At 70.4% G+C, this 15,173-nt stretch overlaps 1 protein-coding gene across 1 annotated transcript; it reads right to left on the minus strand.

Annotated features, from left to right (window-relative positions):
* Window positions 1-19: 19 nt before the first annotated feature.
* On the minus strand, window positions 20-13,836 carry TONSL (tonsoku like, DNA repair protein). The gene is given in 24 exon segments (XM_059834556.1): window positions 20-213; window positions 288-421; window positions 652-725; window positions 810-1,202; window positions 3,100-3,407; window positions 3,640-3,718; window positions 3,805-3,955; window positions 4,079-4,787; window positions 4,888-5,017; window positions 5,104-5,267; window positions 5,360-5,432; window positions 5,550-5,639; window positions 6,273-6,335; window positions 6,412-6,618; window positions 7,687-7,814; window positions 10,979-11,129; window positions 11,205-11,350; window positions 11,581-11,695; window positions 11,796-11,967; window positions 12,049-12,178; window positions 12,276-12,474; window positions 12,555-12,697; window positions 12,825-12,920; window positions 13,806-13,836. Coding segments are annotated over 24 exon segments (4,080 nt in total).
* Between the last annotated feature and the right edge of the window lie 1,337 nt (window positions 13,837-15,173).

Raw genomic sequence — 15,173 nt, forward strand, 5'->3', positions numbered from 1 at the left:
CGGTGGCGATGCCGGCGCTTTAGAGGCTCTTACAGAAGAGCTTACGGTGCCGCGTGATGGCGCTGAGCGCCGTGCCGGCAGGACCGCGCCAGGCTTTGCCGGCGTCTCGCTGGTCGCTCCGGCTGACGTGCCGACCGCAGAGCCGGAGATCCTGGATCTTGCCGGCGGTTCTGGCCCAGGTCGTGTCGTCCAACGGTCCTTCCACGGAGCAGCCTGGGAGGAAGGGGCTGCCGTTAGCTCCCCGGGGGTTTGGCCGCGCCGCGCTGCTGCCCGTGCCGCTGCCGTACCTGCCAGGCTGAGGAACTGGAGCCCCTGGCTCCTCTCTTCCAGGGCGGAGAGCAGCGTCCGCAGCCCCGCCGCGCTGATCCCGGGATTAGCCGAAAAATCCAGGGAAACCAGAGCCGGGCAAGCGGGGAGGCACCTGCGGGTGGGGCGAGATGGCAGCGGGGTCCCCCCTTGTCCCCGAGGGGGTTCGCTTTGTCCCCAAAGGGGTCCCCCGTGTCCCTGGTGTGTCCCCTACGCCGTGCACCCATGCCGGAGCCGGCGCGGGGTCTCCGTTGGGAGGCGGAGAGCGAAGATCCTGCTGGCAGGACCCCCCCCTTCCTCCATCCGTCACCCCCAAACGTCCGCGGGGTCCCCTTGTCCCCTCACCTGGCCACCTCCAGGACGTCACCGTCACCCAGGCGGTTCCCGGCGAGCGTGAGGTGGCTCAGAGCGCAGCCCTCCTGCGGGAAGAGCACGCCGGTATCGGCACAACCGCAGCCGGCACCCTCCGGGGAGCGGGGTCCCCCCTCGGGGACCGCTCTCACCTGCGCCAGGTACCTGCCGAGGGCCCCGGTGAGGGGCTGTGGTCCCGGCCCGGCGACGGAGCCCAGCTCCAGCCGGCCGAGGCTGCGGCACGGCAGGCTGCCGAGGAGCCGCTCCAGCCCCGCCAGCCCCAGGGTGTTGCAGGACAGGACCAACGTCTGCAGCCCGGCGGCTCCTGGGAGCAAACGCCGGCGGCGCGGTTAGAGCCGTGCGGCGCCCGGCGTTGCCGGCGCGCGATGCCGCGGCCGCTTACCTGCCAGGGCGAAGGCGTCGGTGAAGCCGCAGGCCTGCAGCCGCAGCGTGGTGAGCGCCGGGCAGGACTGCAGGAGCAGGGCCAGGGGCCGGCAGCCGGCGTCGCCCAGGGGGTTCAGGCTCAGGTCCAGCTCCTCCAGGCTCTGCCGGGACAGGCGAGAGGGTCAGGGGACGGACGGCGAGGGGCTTGGGGGACAGACGGACGGCGAGGGGCTTGGGGGACAGACGGACGGGCGAGGGGGTCAGGGGATGGACGGCGAGCGGTTTGGGAGACATGGTCAAGGGGCTCGGGGGACAGACGGACGGGCAAGGGGTTTGGGGGACGGACGGCAAGGGGTTTGGGGGACGGACGGCAAGGGGCTTGGGGGACAGACGGACGGATGAGGGGGTCAGGGGACGGACGGCGAGCGGTTTGGGAGACGGACAGGCAAGGGGCTCAGGGGACAGACGGCAAGGGGCTCGGGGGACAGACGGCAAGGGGCTCGGGGGACAGACGGCAAGGGGCTCGGGGGACAGACAGCAAGGGGCTCGGGGGACAGACGGCAAGGGGCTCGGGGGACAGACGGACAGGCAAGGGGCTTGGGACGGACGGCAAGGGGTTTGGGGCTCAGGGGACGGACGGCGAGAGGTTTGGGGGACGGACGGACGGCGAGAGGTTTGGGGGACGGACGGACGGAGAGGGGTTTCGGGGACAGACGGACGGGCGAGGGGGTCAGGAGATGGATGGCAAGGCTTTGGGGGACAGACGGACGGGTGAGAGTGTCGGGATGGACAGCGAGGGGTTTGGGGGACAGACGGACAGGCGAGGGGGTCAAGGGACGGACAGTGAGGGGTTTGGGGGACAGACAGATGGGCAAGGGGGTTGGGGGACAGATGGCGAGGGGTTTGGGGGTCGGGGGACAGACAGCGAGGGTTTGGGGGACGGACAGACAGGCGTGAGGTTTAGAGGATGGAAGACGAGATGATTAAAGGACAGGCGGAGAGATTTAGGGGGGACAGACGTGAGATTGGGGGGACGGACGTGAGATTGGGGGGACGGACAGACAAGAGGTTTAGCGGGAGGGAGGTTTGGGGGACGGAGAAGAGGTTTGGGGGACAGACAAAGTGATTTGGGGGACGAAGGAGAGGTTTGGGAGACAGACGAAGAAATTTGGGGGACAGACGAAGAAATCTGGGGGACAGCGTGGGGTTTAGGGGATGAAGGAGGGGGTTTTAAGGGGACAGACGGACAGACGCGAAGTTTAGGGGACGGAAAATGAGATGTTTAAGGGACAGGCGCGAGATTTGGGGGGGAGGGAGGTTTGGAGGACAGAGAAGAGGTTTGCGGGACGAAGAAATTTGGGGGACGAAGAAATTTGGGGGACGAAGAAATTTGGGGGACGAAGAAATTTGGGGGACAAAGAAATTTGGGGGACAAAGAAATTTGGGGGACAAAGAAATTTGGGGGACAAAGAAATTTGGGGGACAAAGAAATTTGGGGGACGGGCGTGAGGTTTAGGGGATGAAGGAGGGGGTTTTAAGGGGACAGACGGTCAGACGTGAGGTTTAGGGGACGGATGAAGAGATTTAGGGGACGGGTGCGATGTGTAGGGGACAAAGGAGTGATTTAGGGGGACGACAGACGAGAGGTTTGGGGCACAAAGGAGAGATTTAGGGGACAGACGAGAGGTTGGGGGGACAAAGGAGAGACTTAGGGAACAGACGAGAAGTTTGGGGAACAGAGAAGAGTTTTATGGGACAGAGGAGAGGTTTGGGGGACAGAGGAGAGGTTTGGGGGACAAAGAGTTTTAGGGGACAGATGAGAGGTTTGGGGGACAAAGAAGAGATTTAGGGAACAGACGAGAAGTTTGGGGGACAAAGAAGAGTTTTAGGGGACAGACGAGAGGTTTGGGGGACAAAGCAGAGATTTGGGGGACAGAGGAGAGGTTTGGGGGACAGAGGAGAGTTTTAGGGGACAAAGGAGAGGTTTGGGGGACAAAGGAGAGGTTGGGGGGGACCGGCTGAGGACCCCACACGGCGACACCGCACCCTCAGCCCTACCTGGAAGGCGCCGGCGGTGTCGGGGTGCCGGGGCAGGAGCTGCCGCAGCCCCTGGGCGCCGAGACGGTTACCGGCCAGGTCGAGGAGGGTGAGGGCGGGCAGGGTGGCCAGCGTGGCCAGCAGGTCGGTAGCCGCCGAGTCGGGCAACCCGCAACCGCGCAGCCGGAGCTGCCGCAGCGGCGCCTGCAGCTTGAGGGCCCGCAGCAGCGGGGGGAGATGGGGGGGACGCGGGGCCAGGCCCCCCCCGACCCCCAGCGCCGGGCTCTGCTCCTGCAGCTCCGTCACCTTCAGCAGCAGCGGGTGAGGCTCTGGCGGGAGAAAAGGTGGCGGTGGCCCTTCGGTGGCATTTGGTGGCCCCCCCGCCTCGCGACCTCCCGCGCTTTGGGGACGCCCGAGCGCCTTCGGGGACACCGCTACGTCCGCTGACGGCCCCACGCTGGCCAGAGACACGCGCCTGCGCCCCAGCCCTGTCCCTCGGTGGGGACGGTCCCCGAGGGGACGGGGAGGGGACGGAGAGGGGACAAGGGGGGGGGTCCTTACCCACCGCCAGGCTCTGGCAAGCCCTGCGGTACCGCTCGGCCAGGGGCGGCAGGTCCCAGCACTGCACCTCCGCCAGCACCTGCAACGCCGGAGCCGTGGCCGATGGCACCGCCGCGCCAACCGGCAAAAGGAGGTGGTGGGGGGGGGTCCGCGCTCGGCGCTCACCTCCTCGTTGCTCTGCAGGACGTCCCCCACCGGGTCCTGGGGGGCCAGGAGAGCCCCCTCTTTCTTCAGGGTGAGTCGCGGCAGCAACCCGCAGGTTTGGTAATACCGCTCGGCCGCCCGTTCCGCCAACCAGCCCACGGCTCGGCTCTCGCTGCCGCGACGGCGGCACCGGGGAGGGTCAGCGGGGAGCGCTGCCGCCCGGCACGGGGGGGTCCCAAGGGGATGTGGTGGTGGGAGGGGGGGGTTGTCCTAAAGCGGGGGGCAAAGCTCTCACCTCTGGGGCACGGGGATGAGGAAGACGTTGTCCTGGACCCGGACGCGCACGCGGAGGACAGGCAGGGCGGCAGGCAGCGGCACGGGCGGCGGCGGCGGCGCAGGCGGGCAGGGGGGGCTCCCCTCGCCCTCAGCCTCGGTGGGGAGGGGGGTCCCAGCCGCCTCGGGGGGTCGGCGTTCCCGGGAGCGCCCCAGCGGGATCCTCTCCACCAGGCGAGTGAGCCGGCTCTGCACGCTCCGGCGGCGCCGGGGCTGGTGCCGGGCCGGAGCGGGGACACCGCCATCGCTCTCCGGCCCTGTGCTGTCCCCCGAAGCGGTCGACAGCTCGTGGGGTTCCCGACGCGGCCGCTTACGGCCCCCCCGGGATCCTCCCAGGTCGTCTTCCAGCCAGTCCTCCTCCTCCAGGTACTGCTCGGCTGGGATGAGGGCCGGCTGCGGTGCTGGTTGCCGGCACGCCGTTGCGGTGCCGCCACCGAGAAGGGATTTGGCGCTGCCGAGGCCCCGGATGGCGGCTTCATATTCAGCCGGCTCCGGCTGCGGCCCCGCTCCCTCCTGCCTGCCGAGCACCCGCTGCCGCTTCTTCACCGGCCTCAGCGGTGACATGTCACCATCCTCCGGCTGCGCCGCCGGCGGGGAGCGCGGCTGCGGGATTTGGTGCTCGGGGAGCTCGGCGTCGAAGAGCGGCGAGTCCTGGGAAAGCTGCGGCGGGGCTACGGAGAGGGGAGACACACCGGCACCCTCAGCCCACCCCGGCTCCCCCCTCAAAAGCGGAGGGGAGCGGGGTGCCGGCGTTGCCGCGTGGCATCCCACCTCGTCCCGCCGCCGCTGCCGTCTCCTTCAGCAGGCGCTCGGCCGCCCGGCACCGCTGCCGCGTCTCCTGGTCCAGCTCCTTGCTGTAGGTGCTCACCCACTCCTCCAGCGTCCCCAGCGGCGTCAGGCCCTACATTGGGAGGGGGGACACATAAAGCTCTCCCGGTGTGTCCCCCCACCGATATCGGGGTCCCCCACACCGGCCCGGCGCCTCACCCTGGCGTTCCTGGCCGTCACCGACGCTCCCCGCCGCACCAGCAGCTCGGCCACCTCGAAATGGCCGCAGCTGAGGGCGTCGTGCAGGGGGGTGATGCCCTCGCAGCCCGGCCCCCCCGGGTCATCCAGCGCCGCTCCCCGGTCCAGCAGCAGTCGAACGATTTCTGGGGGACAGGAGGAAGACGGCGGTGAGGGGTGGGGGGGCTCTGCCGACACCCCGGGGGGCTCTGCGCCCTCCCGCTGCCCCCCAACTCACCCAGGTGCCCGTGGTTGCACGCCTCATGCAGCGGGGTCCAGCCGCAGTAATCGCGGGGGTTCAGGGGGTGTCCCTAGAAAAAGGGGGGACGCAGACGCACGCAGTCACACCGCGCTTCGCCGAGGGGACCCCCCCTGCACCCCCAGAACCGCCCGGGGGTCCCGCGGGACCCCCCCATCCCCTGGCCCACCTGCCTGAGGAAGAGCTGGACGCGGCGCAGGTCGCCCTCGATGCAGGCGCGGTGCAGGGGGGTCTCGCCCCGCTCGTTCCGCCGGTTCCACTGCCGGCACGGGGAGGGACAACGATGGGGACCCCCAGGGACACACCCCAGCACCTGGGGGGCCCCCCACACCCTTCTTTGGGGGTGTCAGGGGGAGACCCCTGACTCCTGTTTGGGGGGTATCATGGGGAGACCCCCTCCAGCCCTCTTTGGGGTGTCAGGGGGACAGGGGAGACCCCCCCAGCCCTCTTTGGGGGTGTCGGGGGACAGGGGAGACACCCCCAGCCCTCTTTGGGGGGGACAGGGGAGACCCCCCCAGCCCTCTTTGGGGGTGTCGGGGGACAGGGGAGACCCCCCCAGCCCTCTTTGGGGGTGTCGGGGGGAAAGGGGAGACCCCCCCAGCCCTCTTTGGGGGTGTCGGGGGACAGGGGAGACCCCCCCAGCCCTCTTTGGGGGTGTCAGGGGGACAGGGGAGACCCCCCCAGCCCTCTTTGGGGGTGTCGGGGGACAGGGGAGACCCCCCCCCCAGTCCTCTTTGGGGGTATCGGGGGACAGGGGAGACCCCCCCCAGTCCTCTTTGGGGGTATCGGGGGGAAGGGGAGACCCCCCCAGCCCTCTTTGGGGGTGTGGGGGAAAGGGGAGACCCCCCCAGCCCTCTTTGGGGGTGTCGCGGGGAGACCCGGCACCTCTCACCTTGCTGATCCGCCGGCGCCCGGGGACGCTCTTGCTGTAGCCGTCGAGTTCATCTTCCTCCTCCTCTGGAAGAGACCCCCCCAAGTGAGGGAGACCCCCCCAAGTGAGGGAGACCCCTCCACACACACCACGGGGACACTCCCGGGCCCCCCCACCCCCCCTCACCGCTCTCCGACAGCTCCAGCTCGCTCTCATCCTGAGCCTCGCTGCTCTCCGGTTCCTCTTCCTCCTCCTCTTCCTCCTCGCCGGAGCCCCCCAACCCCTCCAGCCGGGCCACGGTGCCGGCGGCAGCCTCGGCGTCGCCGTCCCGCAGCTGCAGCGAGTGGAGATGCCGCAGGATCTGCCGCTGGGGAGGAAGAGGAAGGGGAAGGGAGGAAGGGGAAGGGAGGAAGGGGAAGGGAGGAAGGGGAAGGAGGAAGGGGAAGGGAGGAAGGGGAAGGGAGGAAGGGGAAGGGAGGAAGGGGAAGGGAGGAAGGGGAAGGGAGGAAGGGGAAGGGAGGAAGGGGAAGGGAGGAAGGGGAAGGGAGGAAGGGGAAGGGAGGAAGGGGAAGGGAGGAAGGGGAAGGGAGGAAGGGGAAGGGAGGAAGGGGAAGGGAGGAAGGGGAAGGGAGGAAGGGGAAGGGAGGAAGGGGAAGGGAGGAAGGGGAAGGGAGGAAGGGGAAGGGAGGAAGGGGAAGGGAGGAAGGGGAAGGGAGGAAGGGAAGGGAGGAAGGGGAAGGGAGGAAGGGGAAGGGAGGAAGGGGAAGGGAGGAAGGGGAAGGGAGGAAGGGGAAGGGAGGAAGGGGAAGGGAGGAGAAGGGAAGGGAGGAAGGGGAAGGAGGAAGGGGAAGGGAGGAAGGGGAAGGGAGGAAGGGGAAGGGAGGAAGGGGAAGGGAGGAAGGGGAAGGGAGGAAGGGGAAGGGAGGAAGGGGAAGGGAGGAAGGGGAAGGGAGGAAGGGGAGGGAGGAAGGGGAAGGGAGGAAGGGGAAGGGAGGAAGGGGAAGGGGAAGGGAGGAAGGGGAAGGGGAAGGGAGGAAGGGGAAGGGAAGGGGAAGGGAGGAAGGGGAAGGGAAGGGAGGAAGGGGAAGGGGAAGGGAGGAAGGGGAAGGGGAAGGGAGGGAAGGGGAAGGGAGGAAGGGGAAGGGGAGGGAGGAAGGGGAAGGGGAAGGGAGGAAGGGGAAGAGGAAGGGAGGAAGGGAAGAGGAAGGGGGGAAGGGGAAGGGGGAAGGGAGGAAGGGGAAGAGGAAGGGGGAAGGGGAAGGGGAGGGAGGAAGGGGAAGAGGAAGGGGGGAAGGGGAAGGGGAGGGAGGAAGGGGAAGGGGAAGGGGGAAGGGGAAGGGGAAGGGAGGAAGGGGAAGGGGAGGGAGGAAGGTCAGCCCCCGCAGAGGGGGAGACCCTGGGGGGGTCCCCATGGTCCCCCGTCCCCATCCCTCACCTGCAGCCGGGGGTCTCCGGCCGCCTCCGCGCGCTCCAGCGCGGTTTGGAGGCAGGGCTGGAGCTCGGCGTGGGGCTCGCCCGCCTCCTCCATGGCCAGCGCCACGTTTAGCCACGTCTTCCCCTCCTGGCCACGGCCGGCAGTCAGCGCCCGGCCCCGGGGGGGGTTGTGTGTGTCCCACACCGAGCCACGGAACCCCCCCGGGGACGTGGGGGTCCCACGCCGAGTCACGGACCCTCCCCAGGCCCATGGGGGTCCACACCGAGCCACGGACCCTCCCTGGGGGGCAAAGGGGTCCCACACCGAGCCACGGACCCTCCCTGGGGGGCAAAGGGGTCCCACACCGAGCCACGGACCCTCCCTGGGGGGCACAGGGGTCCCACACCGAGCCACGGACCCTCCCTGGGGGGACGTGGGGGTCCCACACTGAGCCACGGACCCTCCCTGGGGGGCACAGGGGTCCCACACCAAGCCACGGACCCTCCCTGGGGGGCACAGGGGTCCCACACCAAACCACGGACCCTCCCTGGGGGGCACAGGGGTCCCACACCAAACCACGGACCCTCCCTGGGGGGCACAGGGGTCCCACACCAAACCACGGACCCTCCCTGGGGGGCACAGGGGTCCCACACCAAACCACGGACCCTCCCTGGGGGGCACAGGGGTCCCACACCAAACCACGGACCCTCCCCAGCCCCATGGGGGGTCCCACGCCGAGCCACGGACCCTCCCTGGGGGACGTGGGGGTCCCACACCGAGCCACGGACCCTCCCTGGGGGGGCACAGGGGTCCCACACCAAACCACGGACCCTCCCAGCCCCATGGGGGGTCCCACGCCGAGCCACGGACCCTCCCTGGGGGACGTGGGGGTCCCACACCGAGCCACGGACCCTCCCTGGGGGGCACAGGGGTCCCACACCAAACCACGGACCCTCCCCAGCCCCATGGGGGGGTCCCACGCCGAGCCACGGACCCTCCCTGGGGGACGTGGGGGTCCCACACCGAGCCACGGACCCTCCCTGGGGGGCACAGGGGTCCCACACCAAACCACGGACCCTCCCCAGCCCCATGGGGGGTCCCACGCCGAGCCACGGACCCCTCCCTGGGGGACGTGGGGGTCCCACACCGAGCCACGGACCCTCCCTGGGGGGCACAGGGGTCCCACACCAAGCCACGGACCCTCCCCAGCCCCATGGGGGGTCCCACGCCGAGCCACGGACCCTCCCTGGGGGACGTGGGGGTCCCACACCGAACCACAGACCCTCCCTGGGGGGCAAAGGGGTCCCACACCGAACCACGGACCCTCCCTGGGGGACGTGGGGGTCCCACACCGAACCACAGACCCTCCCTGGGGGGCACAGGGGTCCCACACTGAGCCACGGACCCTCCCCAGGCCCATGGGGGGTCCCACACTGAGCCACGGACCCTCCCTGGGGGGCAGAGGGGTCCCACACTGAGCCCCACACCCTGCCACGGGGCACCCCCCCAGCTCCACACCCTCCCTTGGGGGGCCAGGGTCACCCCACACTGTGCCACAGGTCCCCACAGCCACCGTGCCCTCGTCACCTCCCACCCCAACTTGGGGACAGCCTCACCGAGTCCCCCCTCCGCAGCCGAGGGACCCGGGGACCCCCCCGGGGACCCGATGAACCCCCTGACGGGCTCAGGGAGCCCCCCAGGGACCCGAGGAACCCCCCCAGGGACCCAGGGAGCCCCCCCGGGGACCCGATGAACCCTCCCGGGGACCCGGTGAGCCCCCTGATGAGCTCAGGGAGCCCCCCAGGGACCCGGGGAGCCCCCCCAGGGACCCAATGAACCCCCTGACGGGCTCAGGGAGCCCCCCAGGGACCCAATGAACCCCCCGACGAGCTCAGAGAGCCCCCCCAGGGACCCGAGGAACCCCCCCAGGGACCCGGGGAGCCCCTCTAAGGACCTGATGAACCCCCCCAGGGACCCGATGAACCCCCTGACGGGCTCAGGGAGCCCCCCAGGGACCCGAGGAACCCCCCCAGGGCCCCACGGAGTCCCCCGGGGACTGGATGAACCCCCACAGGGACCCGATGAGCCCCCCACAGGGACCCAGGGACCCCCCCAGGAACCTGATGAACCCCCCGACGAGCTCAGGGAGCCCCCCCAGGGACCCGGGGAGCCCCTCTAAGGACCTGATGAACCCCCTGACGGGCTCAGGCAGCCCCCCAGGGACCCGAGGAACCCCCCCAGGGACCCAATGAACCCCCTGACGGGCTCAGGGAGCCCCCCAGGGACCCAATGAACCTCTCAACGAGCTCAGGGAGCCCCCCAGGGACCCAAGGAACCCCCACAGGAACCTGATGAACCCCCCCAGGGACCCAATGAGCCCCCCAGGGACCCGAGGAACCCCCCCCAGGGCCCCACGGAGTCCCCCGGGGACTTGATGAACCCCCACAGGGACCCGATGAGCCCCCACAGGGACCCAGGGACCCCCCCAGGAACCTGATGAACCCCCCAACGAGCTCAGGCAGCCCCCCCAGGGACCTGATGAACCCCCCCAGGGACCCGATGAACCCCCTGACGGGCTCAGGGAGCCCCCCAGGGACCCGAGGAACCCCCCCAGGGCCCCACGGAGTCCCCCGGGGACTTGATGAACCCCCACAGGGACCCGATGAGCCCCCACAGGGACCCAGGGACCCCCCCAGGAACCTGATGAACCCCCCGACGAGCTCAGGGAGCCCCCCCAGGGACCCGGGGAGCCCCTCTAAGGACCTGATGAACCCCCTGACGGGCTCAGGGAGCCCCCCAGGGACCCGAGGAACCCCCCCAGGGACCCAATGAACCCCCTGACGGGCTCAGGGAGCCCCCCAGGGACCCAATGAACCTCTCAACGAGCTCAGGGAGCCCCCCAGGGACCCAAGGAACCCCCACAGGAACCTGATGAACCCCCCCAGGGACCCAATGAGCCCCCCAGGGACCCGAGGAACCCCCCCAGGGACCCACGGAGTCCCCCGGGGACTTGATGAACCCCCACAGGGACCCGATGAGCCCCCACAGGGACCCAGGGACCCCCCCCAGGAACCTGATGAACCCCCCGACGAGCTCAGGGAGCCCCCCCAGGGACCTGATGAACCCCCCCAGGGACCCAATGAACCCCCTGACGGGCTCAGGGAGCCCCCCAGGGACCCGAGGAACCCCCACAGGGACCCAGGGAGCCCCCCGGGGACTTGATGAACCCCCCCTGGAGCCGAGGAGCCCACTTAAGGGCCCGGGGAACCCCCCCAGGGACCTGGGGAACCCCCCCAGGGACCCAACTCGCCTCCAGCGCATTGCCCCCGGTGCAGGGCCAGCTCCTGCCGGTAATGGTGGAGGGCTCGCGCGTGATCCTTCAGGTCCCCGAAGGTGGTGGCCAACGAGACGTGGATGACGGCCAGCTCCCCCGCCGGCCTCCGCAGCGCCTGGGCGAAGCTCAGCTGCCCCCCGGGACCCCCCCGTCAGCAGGAACGAGCCCCCAGGACCCCCCCAAACCCCTCCCTGGCCTCGCTCACCTGCTTCTGGTAGTACTCCACGGCCCGGCCGTAGTCCCCGTGCTTGGAGAAGGTGTCCCCGAGCTGCTCGCAGAGGGCTAGTGCCGCCGGCGGGTCGCTGGCCGCTGCCTCCTCCAGGGCCTCCTGCAGCCGCGTCACCTTGGTGGCTGCCGGGGTGACAATCAGGGGACGCCGGGGACCACCGGAGCCGTCCCTGGGTGGGGTGGGGGCTCGGCGTCCCCTCGAATGTCACCCGGGGACCTGTGTGTGTCCTCCCAGCAGCACAGAAGGGGAAGGGGGGACGGAGCGGAGCCAGAGGGGGTTTGGCAGCCCCTGGGGACACCGTCTCCCCCCCGGGGACATTGTCCCGCCCCTGGGGACGCCGTCACCGGCTCACCGTAGCGGAGATTGGAGCGGATGAGGTCTCGCTGCCAGGGCTGCCGCGAGCCCAGGACGTAGGCTTGCTTCAGCGAGCGCTTGGCGGCCGCGAAGTCACCCAAACTCAGCAGGACCTGAGTGACAACGGAGGGACACCCATCAGAGGGGACGCCAAACCCCGGGGGAGCGCGGTGAGGGGTCCGGAACCACCCACCCACCCACCCCAGCGCCCACCTGCGCCGTGCTGCCGCAGCACTCGCTCTCCATCCCCTTCTCCTTCATCTTGCGGGCGCAGTCGCGCGCCCGGGCCAGGCAGCGCAGGGCCCCGGAGTGTTCGCCCTCCCGCAGGTGGATGTTCCCCAGGTTGAAGTAAGCACGGTAAAGATCTTCGTAAAGCCGTCCCTGCCTGCAAACGGAGCCGCCGTCGCCGCCGGATCCCCCCTAAACCCGCTGCCGGCCGGCTCCTGCCTGCCCTGCCCGTCCTTACTCGGAGAGGAAGATGCTTTTCTTGATGTAGTGGTCGCACTTGGCCGGTTCCTTCAGGCTGTCGTAGACCAAACCCAAGTTGAGGTAGAGCCGGCTCCTCATCTCCGTCAACTCCCGGTTCGGCACGGCTCCTGGTGAAAAAAACGCCGGCTCCGGGAGCTGCCGAAGCCCCCCGGGACCCCACCGGGGCTGGGACGTCCCTCCGATGTCCCCCCGACGCGGCCTCACCTTCCAGTTTCTCCTCCACGATGGCCAGGCTGGTGCGAAAAGCCCGTTCGGCCTCGCGCAGCGCCGGCACCGCCGCCTCCTCCCCCGGCGAGCGGCTGTCGGCGATGAACATGTACGTTCGGCCGATGGTAGCCCAGGCTCGTTGTTGTTCCGTCTCATCCGAGAGGGACCGGGCCAGCTCCAGGTGCTGGCGTTGGTGCTGCGGGGAAGGGGAAAAGCCTGAGACCCCCACAAACGACCTTCCCCTCGCCCCAAAAACCAGACCCCACACACGCGCACCTTCAGCGCCGCCTCGTAGCTCTCCAGCTCGGCCAGGCGCTCGCCGATCTTGCGGTGGGCCACGGCGCAGCCGATGCCGTCCCCGGCCCCCTCCAGCAGCCGCAGCTCCTGCCGATGCTCCTCCAGAGCCTCCTGGTAGCGGCCTGCGGTGACCGAGACGAGGGGGGGGGGCGGCTGTCAGAGGCGGGTGAGGGGTTCCCCCGTACCCCGGGGGAGGCCGAGGAGCCCCCGGTGACCGCGGTGACGCCGCGGCGCACCCCGAGGACGCACCATGGCTGGCCAAAATCTCCCCGAGCTGGTTACAAACCGCCGCCTCTTCCACCAGGCTCCCGCTCCGCTGGGCCTTCTCCTTCGCCTTCTGCAGCTCTGCGGGGTGGGGGGGGGCCCTCAGCCTACTGAGAGACCCCCCCACCTCCCTGAGGACCCCCCCAGCCCCCCCAAAACCAGCCTGTGCCGTCTCGGGGGGGGGGGGGGCCGGGTCAAGGGGGCCCGTGTAGGCCCCCGGGAGGGCGGTGCAGGGCCGGGGGGGTCGTCTCTGAGGGGGACCCCGGGCCGAGGGGGCCCGTGTAGGCCCCGAGGGCTCGTGTAGGCCCCAGGGAGGCCGGTGCAGGGCCGGGGGGGGGTCTCTGGGGGGGGCCCCGGGTGGAGGAGGCCCGTGTAGGCCCCAGGGAGGCCGGTGCAGGCCCGGGGGGGGTCTCTGAGGGGGACCCCGGGCCAAGGGGGCCCGTGTAGGCCCCAGGGAGGTCTCTGGGGGGGGCCCCGGGCGGAAGGGGCCCGTGTAGGCCCCAGGGAGGCCGCTGCAGGCCCGGGGGGGTCTCGGGGGGGAGCCCCGGGTGGAGGAGACCCGTGTAGGCCCCAGGGAGGCCGCTGCAGGCCCGGGGGGGTCTCTGAGGGGGACCCCGGGCCAAGGGGGCCCGTGTAGGCCCCCGGGAGGCCGCTGCAGGACCGGGGGGGTCTCTGGAGGGGGGGGCCTGGGCGGAGGGAGCCCGTGTAGGCCCCGAGGGCCCGCGTAGGCCTCCGGGAGGGCGGTGCAGGACTGGGGGGAGGTCTCTGGGGGGGACCCCGGGCCGAGGGGGCCCGTATAGGCCCCGAGGGCTCGTGTAGGCCCCAGGGAGGCCGGTGCAGGACCGGGGGGGGGGTCTCTGAGGGGGACCCCGGGCCGAGGGGCCCCGTTAGGCCCCCGGGAGGCCGGTGCAGGCCCGGGGGGGTCTCGGGGCCCGGGCGGAGGGGCCGGTGCAGGCCCGGACTCACGGCGAATCTCCCGCGTCCGCTCCGCGTTCATCGCCCGCCGCCGCCTCCGCACCCGCCGAGCGCCGCCCGCCCCGCCCCGCCCCGCTCATTGGCCGCCGCTCAGCCCCTCTGCGCCAATCCCGTGCGGGGAAAGGGAGGGAGGTGGTCGCTTCCATTGGCCACCACGACCCGCCCCTCCCCGGCCGCGGGGGCTGCTGGGAAGGGTGGCGGCCCCGCCTCCCCCCGCCCCTGCTCCCAGTGCTCCCAGTGCTCCCAGTGCTCCCAGTGCTCCCAGTGCCGCCAGTGCCGCCAGTGCCGCCAGTGCCACCAGCCCAGAGGCCCCAGTGCTCCCAGTGCCACCAGTGCCCCCAGTGCCCCCGGGACGCTGCCCGCTAGACCAGTATCCCCCAGTGCTCCCCAGTACCCCCCAGTGGCTCCCAGTATCCCCAGTACCCCCACAGCCCAGTAGCCCCGGTGCTCCCAGTATCCCCCAGTGGCTCCCAGTGCTCCCCAGTTCCCCCACAGCCCAGCGGCCCCAGTGCTCCCAGTACTGCCCAGTCCACTCCAGCACCTCCCAGTGCTCCCAGTACCCCCACAGCCCAGTAGACCCACTGCTCCCAGTACCCACCACCCCGTGCACTCCGGTAGCCTCCAGTGGCTCCCAGTGCTCCCCAGTACCCCCCAGTCCACTCCAGTAGCCTACAGTGGCTCCCAGTAGCCTCCAGTGCTCCCCAGTACCCTCACAGCCCAGTAGCCCCAGTGCTCCCAGTACCCCCGAGTGCACTCCAGTAGCCTCCAGCAGCTCCCAGTGCTCCCCAGTACCTCCACAGCCCAGTAGCCCCACTGCTCCCAGTATCCCCCACTGGCACCCAGTGCTCCCCAGTACCCCCACAGCCCAGTAGCCCCAGTGCTCCCAGTATCCCCCAGTGCTCCCCAGTAGCCTCTAGTGGCTCCCAGTGCTCCCCAGTACCCCCACAGCCCAGCAGCCCCAGTGCTCCCAGTACCACCCAGTGCACTCCAGCACCTCCCAGTGCTCCCAGTACCCCCACAGCCCAGTAGCCCCAGTGCTCCCAGTACCCCCCAGTCCACTCCAGTAGCCTCCAGTGGCTCCCAGTGCTCCCCAGTACCCCCACAGCCCAGTAGCCCCAGTGCTCCCAGTACCCCCCAGTCCACTCCAGTAGCCTCCAGTGGCTCCCAGTGCTCCCAGTTCCCCCACAGCCCAGTAGCCCCAGCGCTCCCAGTATCCCCCCGTGCACTCCAGTACCCCCCAGAGGCTCCCAGTAGCCTTCAGTGCTCCCCAGTACCCCCACAGCCCAGTAGCCCCAGTACTCCCAGTACTGTCCAGTCCACTCCAGTGGCTCCCAGTGCTCCCAGTACCCCCACAGCCCA

This window comes from Gavia stellata, unplaced genomic scaffold (genome assembly GCF_030936135.1).
Source record: "Gavia stellata isolate bGavSte3 unplaced genomic scaffold, bGavSte3.hap2 HAP2_SCAFFOLD_404, whole genome shotgun sequence".
NCBI classification, from domain to species: Eukaryota; Metazoa; Chordata; class Aves; order Gaviiformes; family Gaviidae; genus Gavia; species Gavia stellata.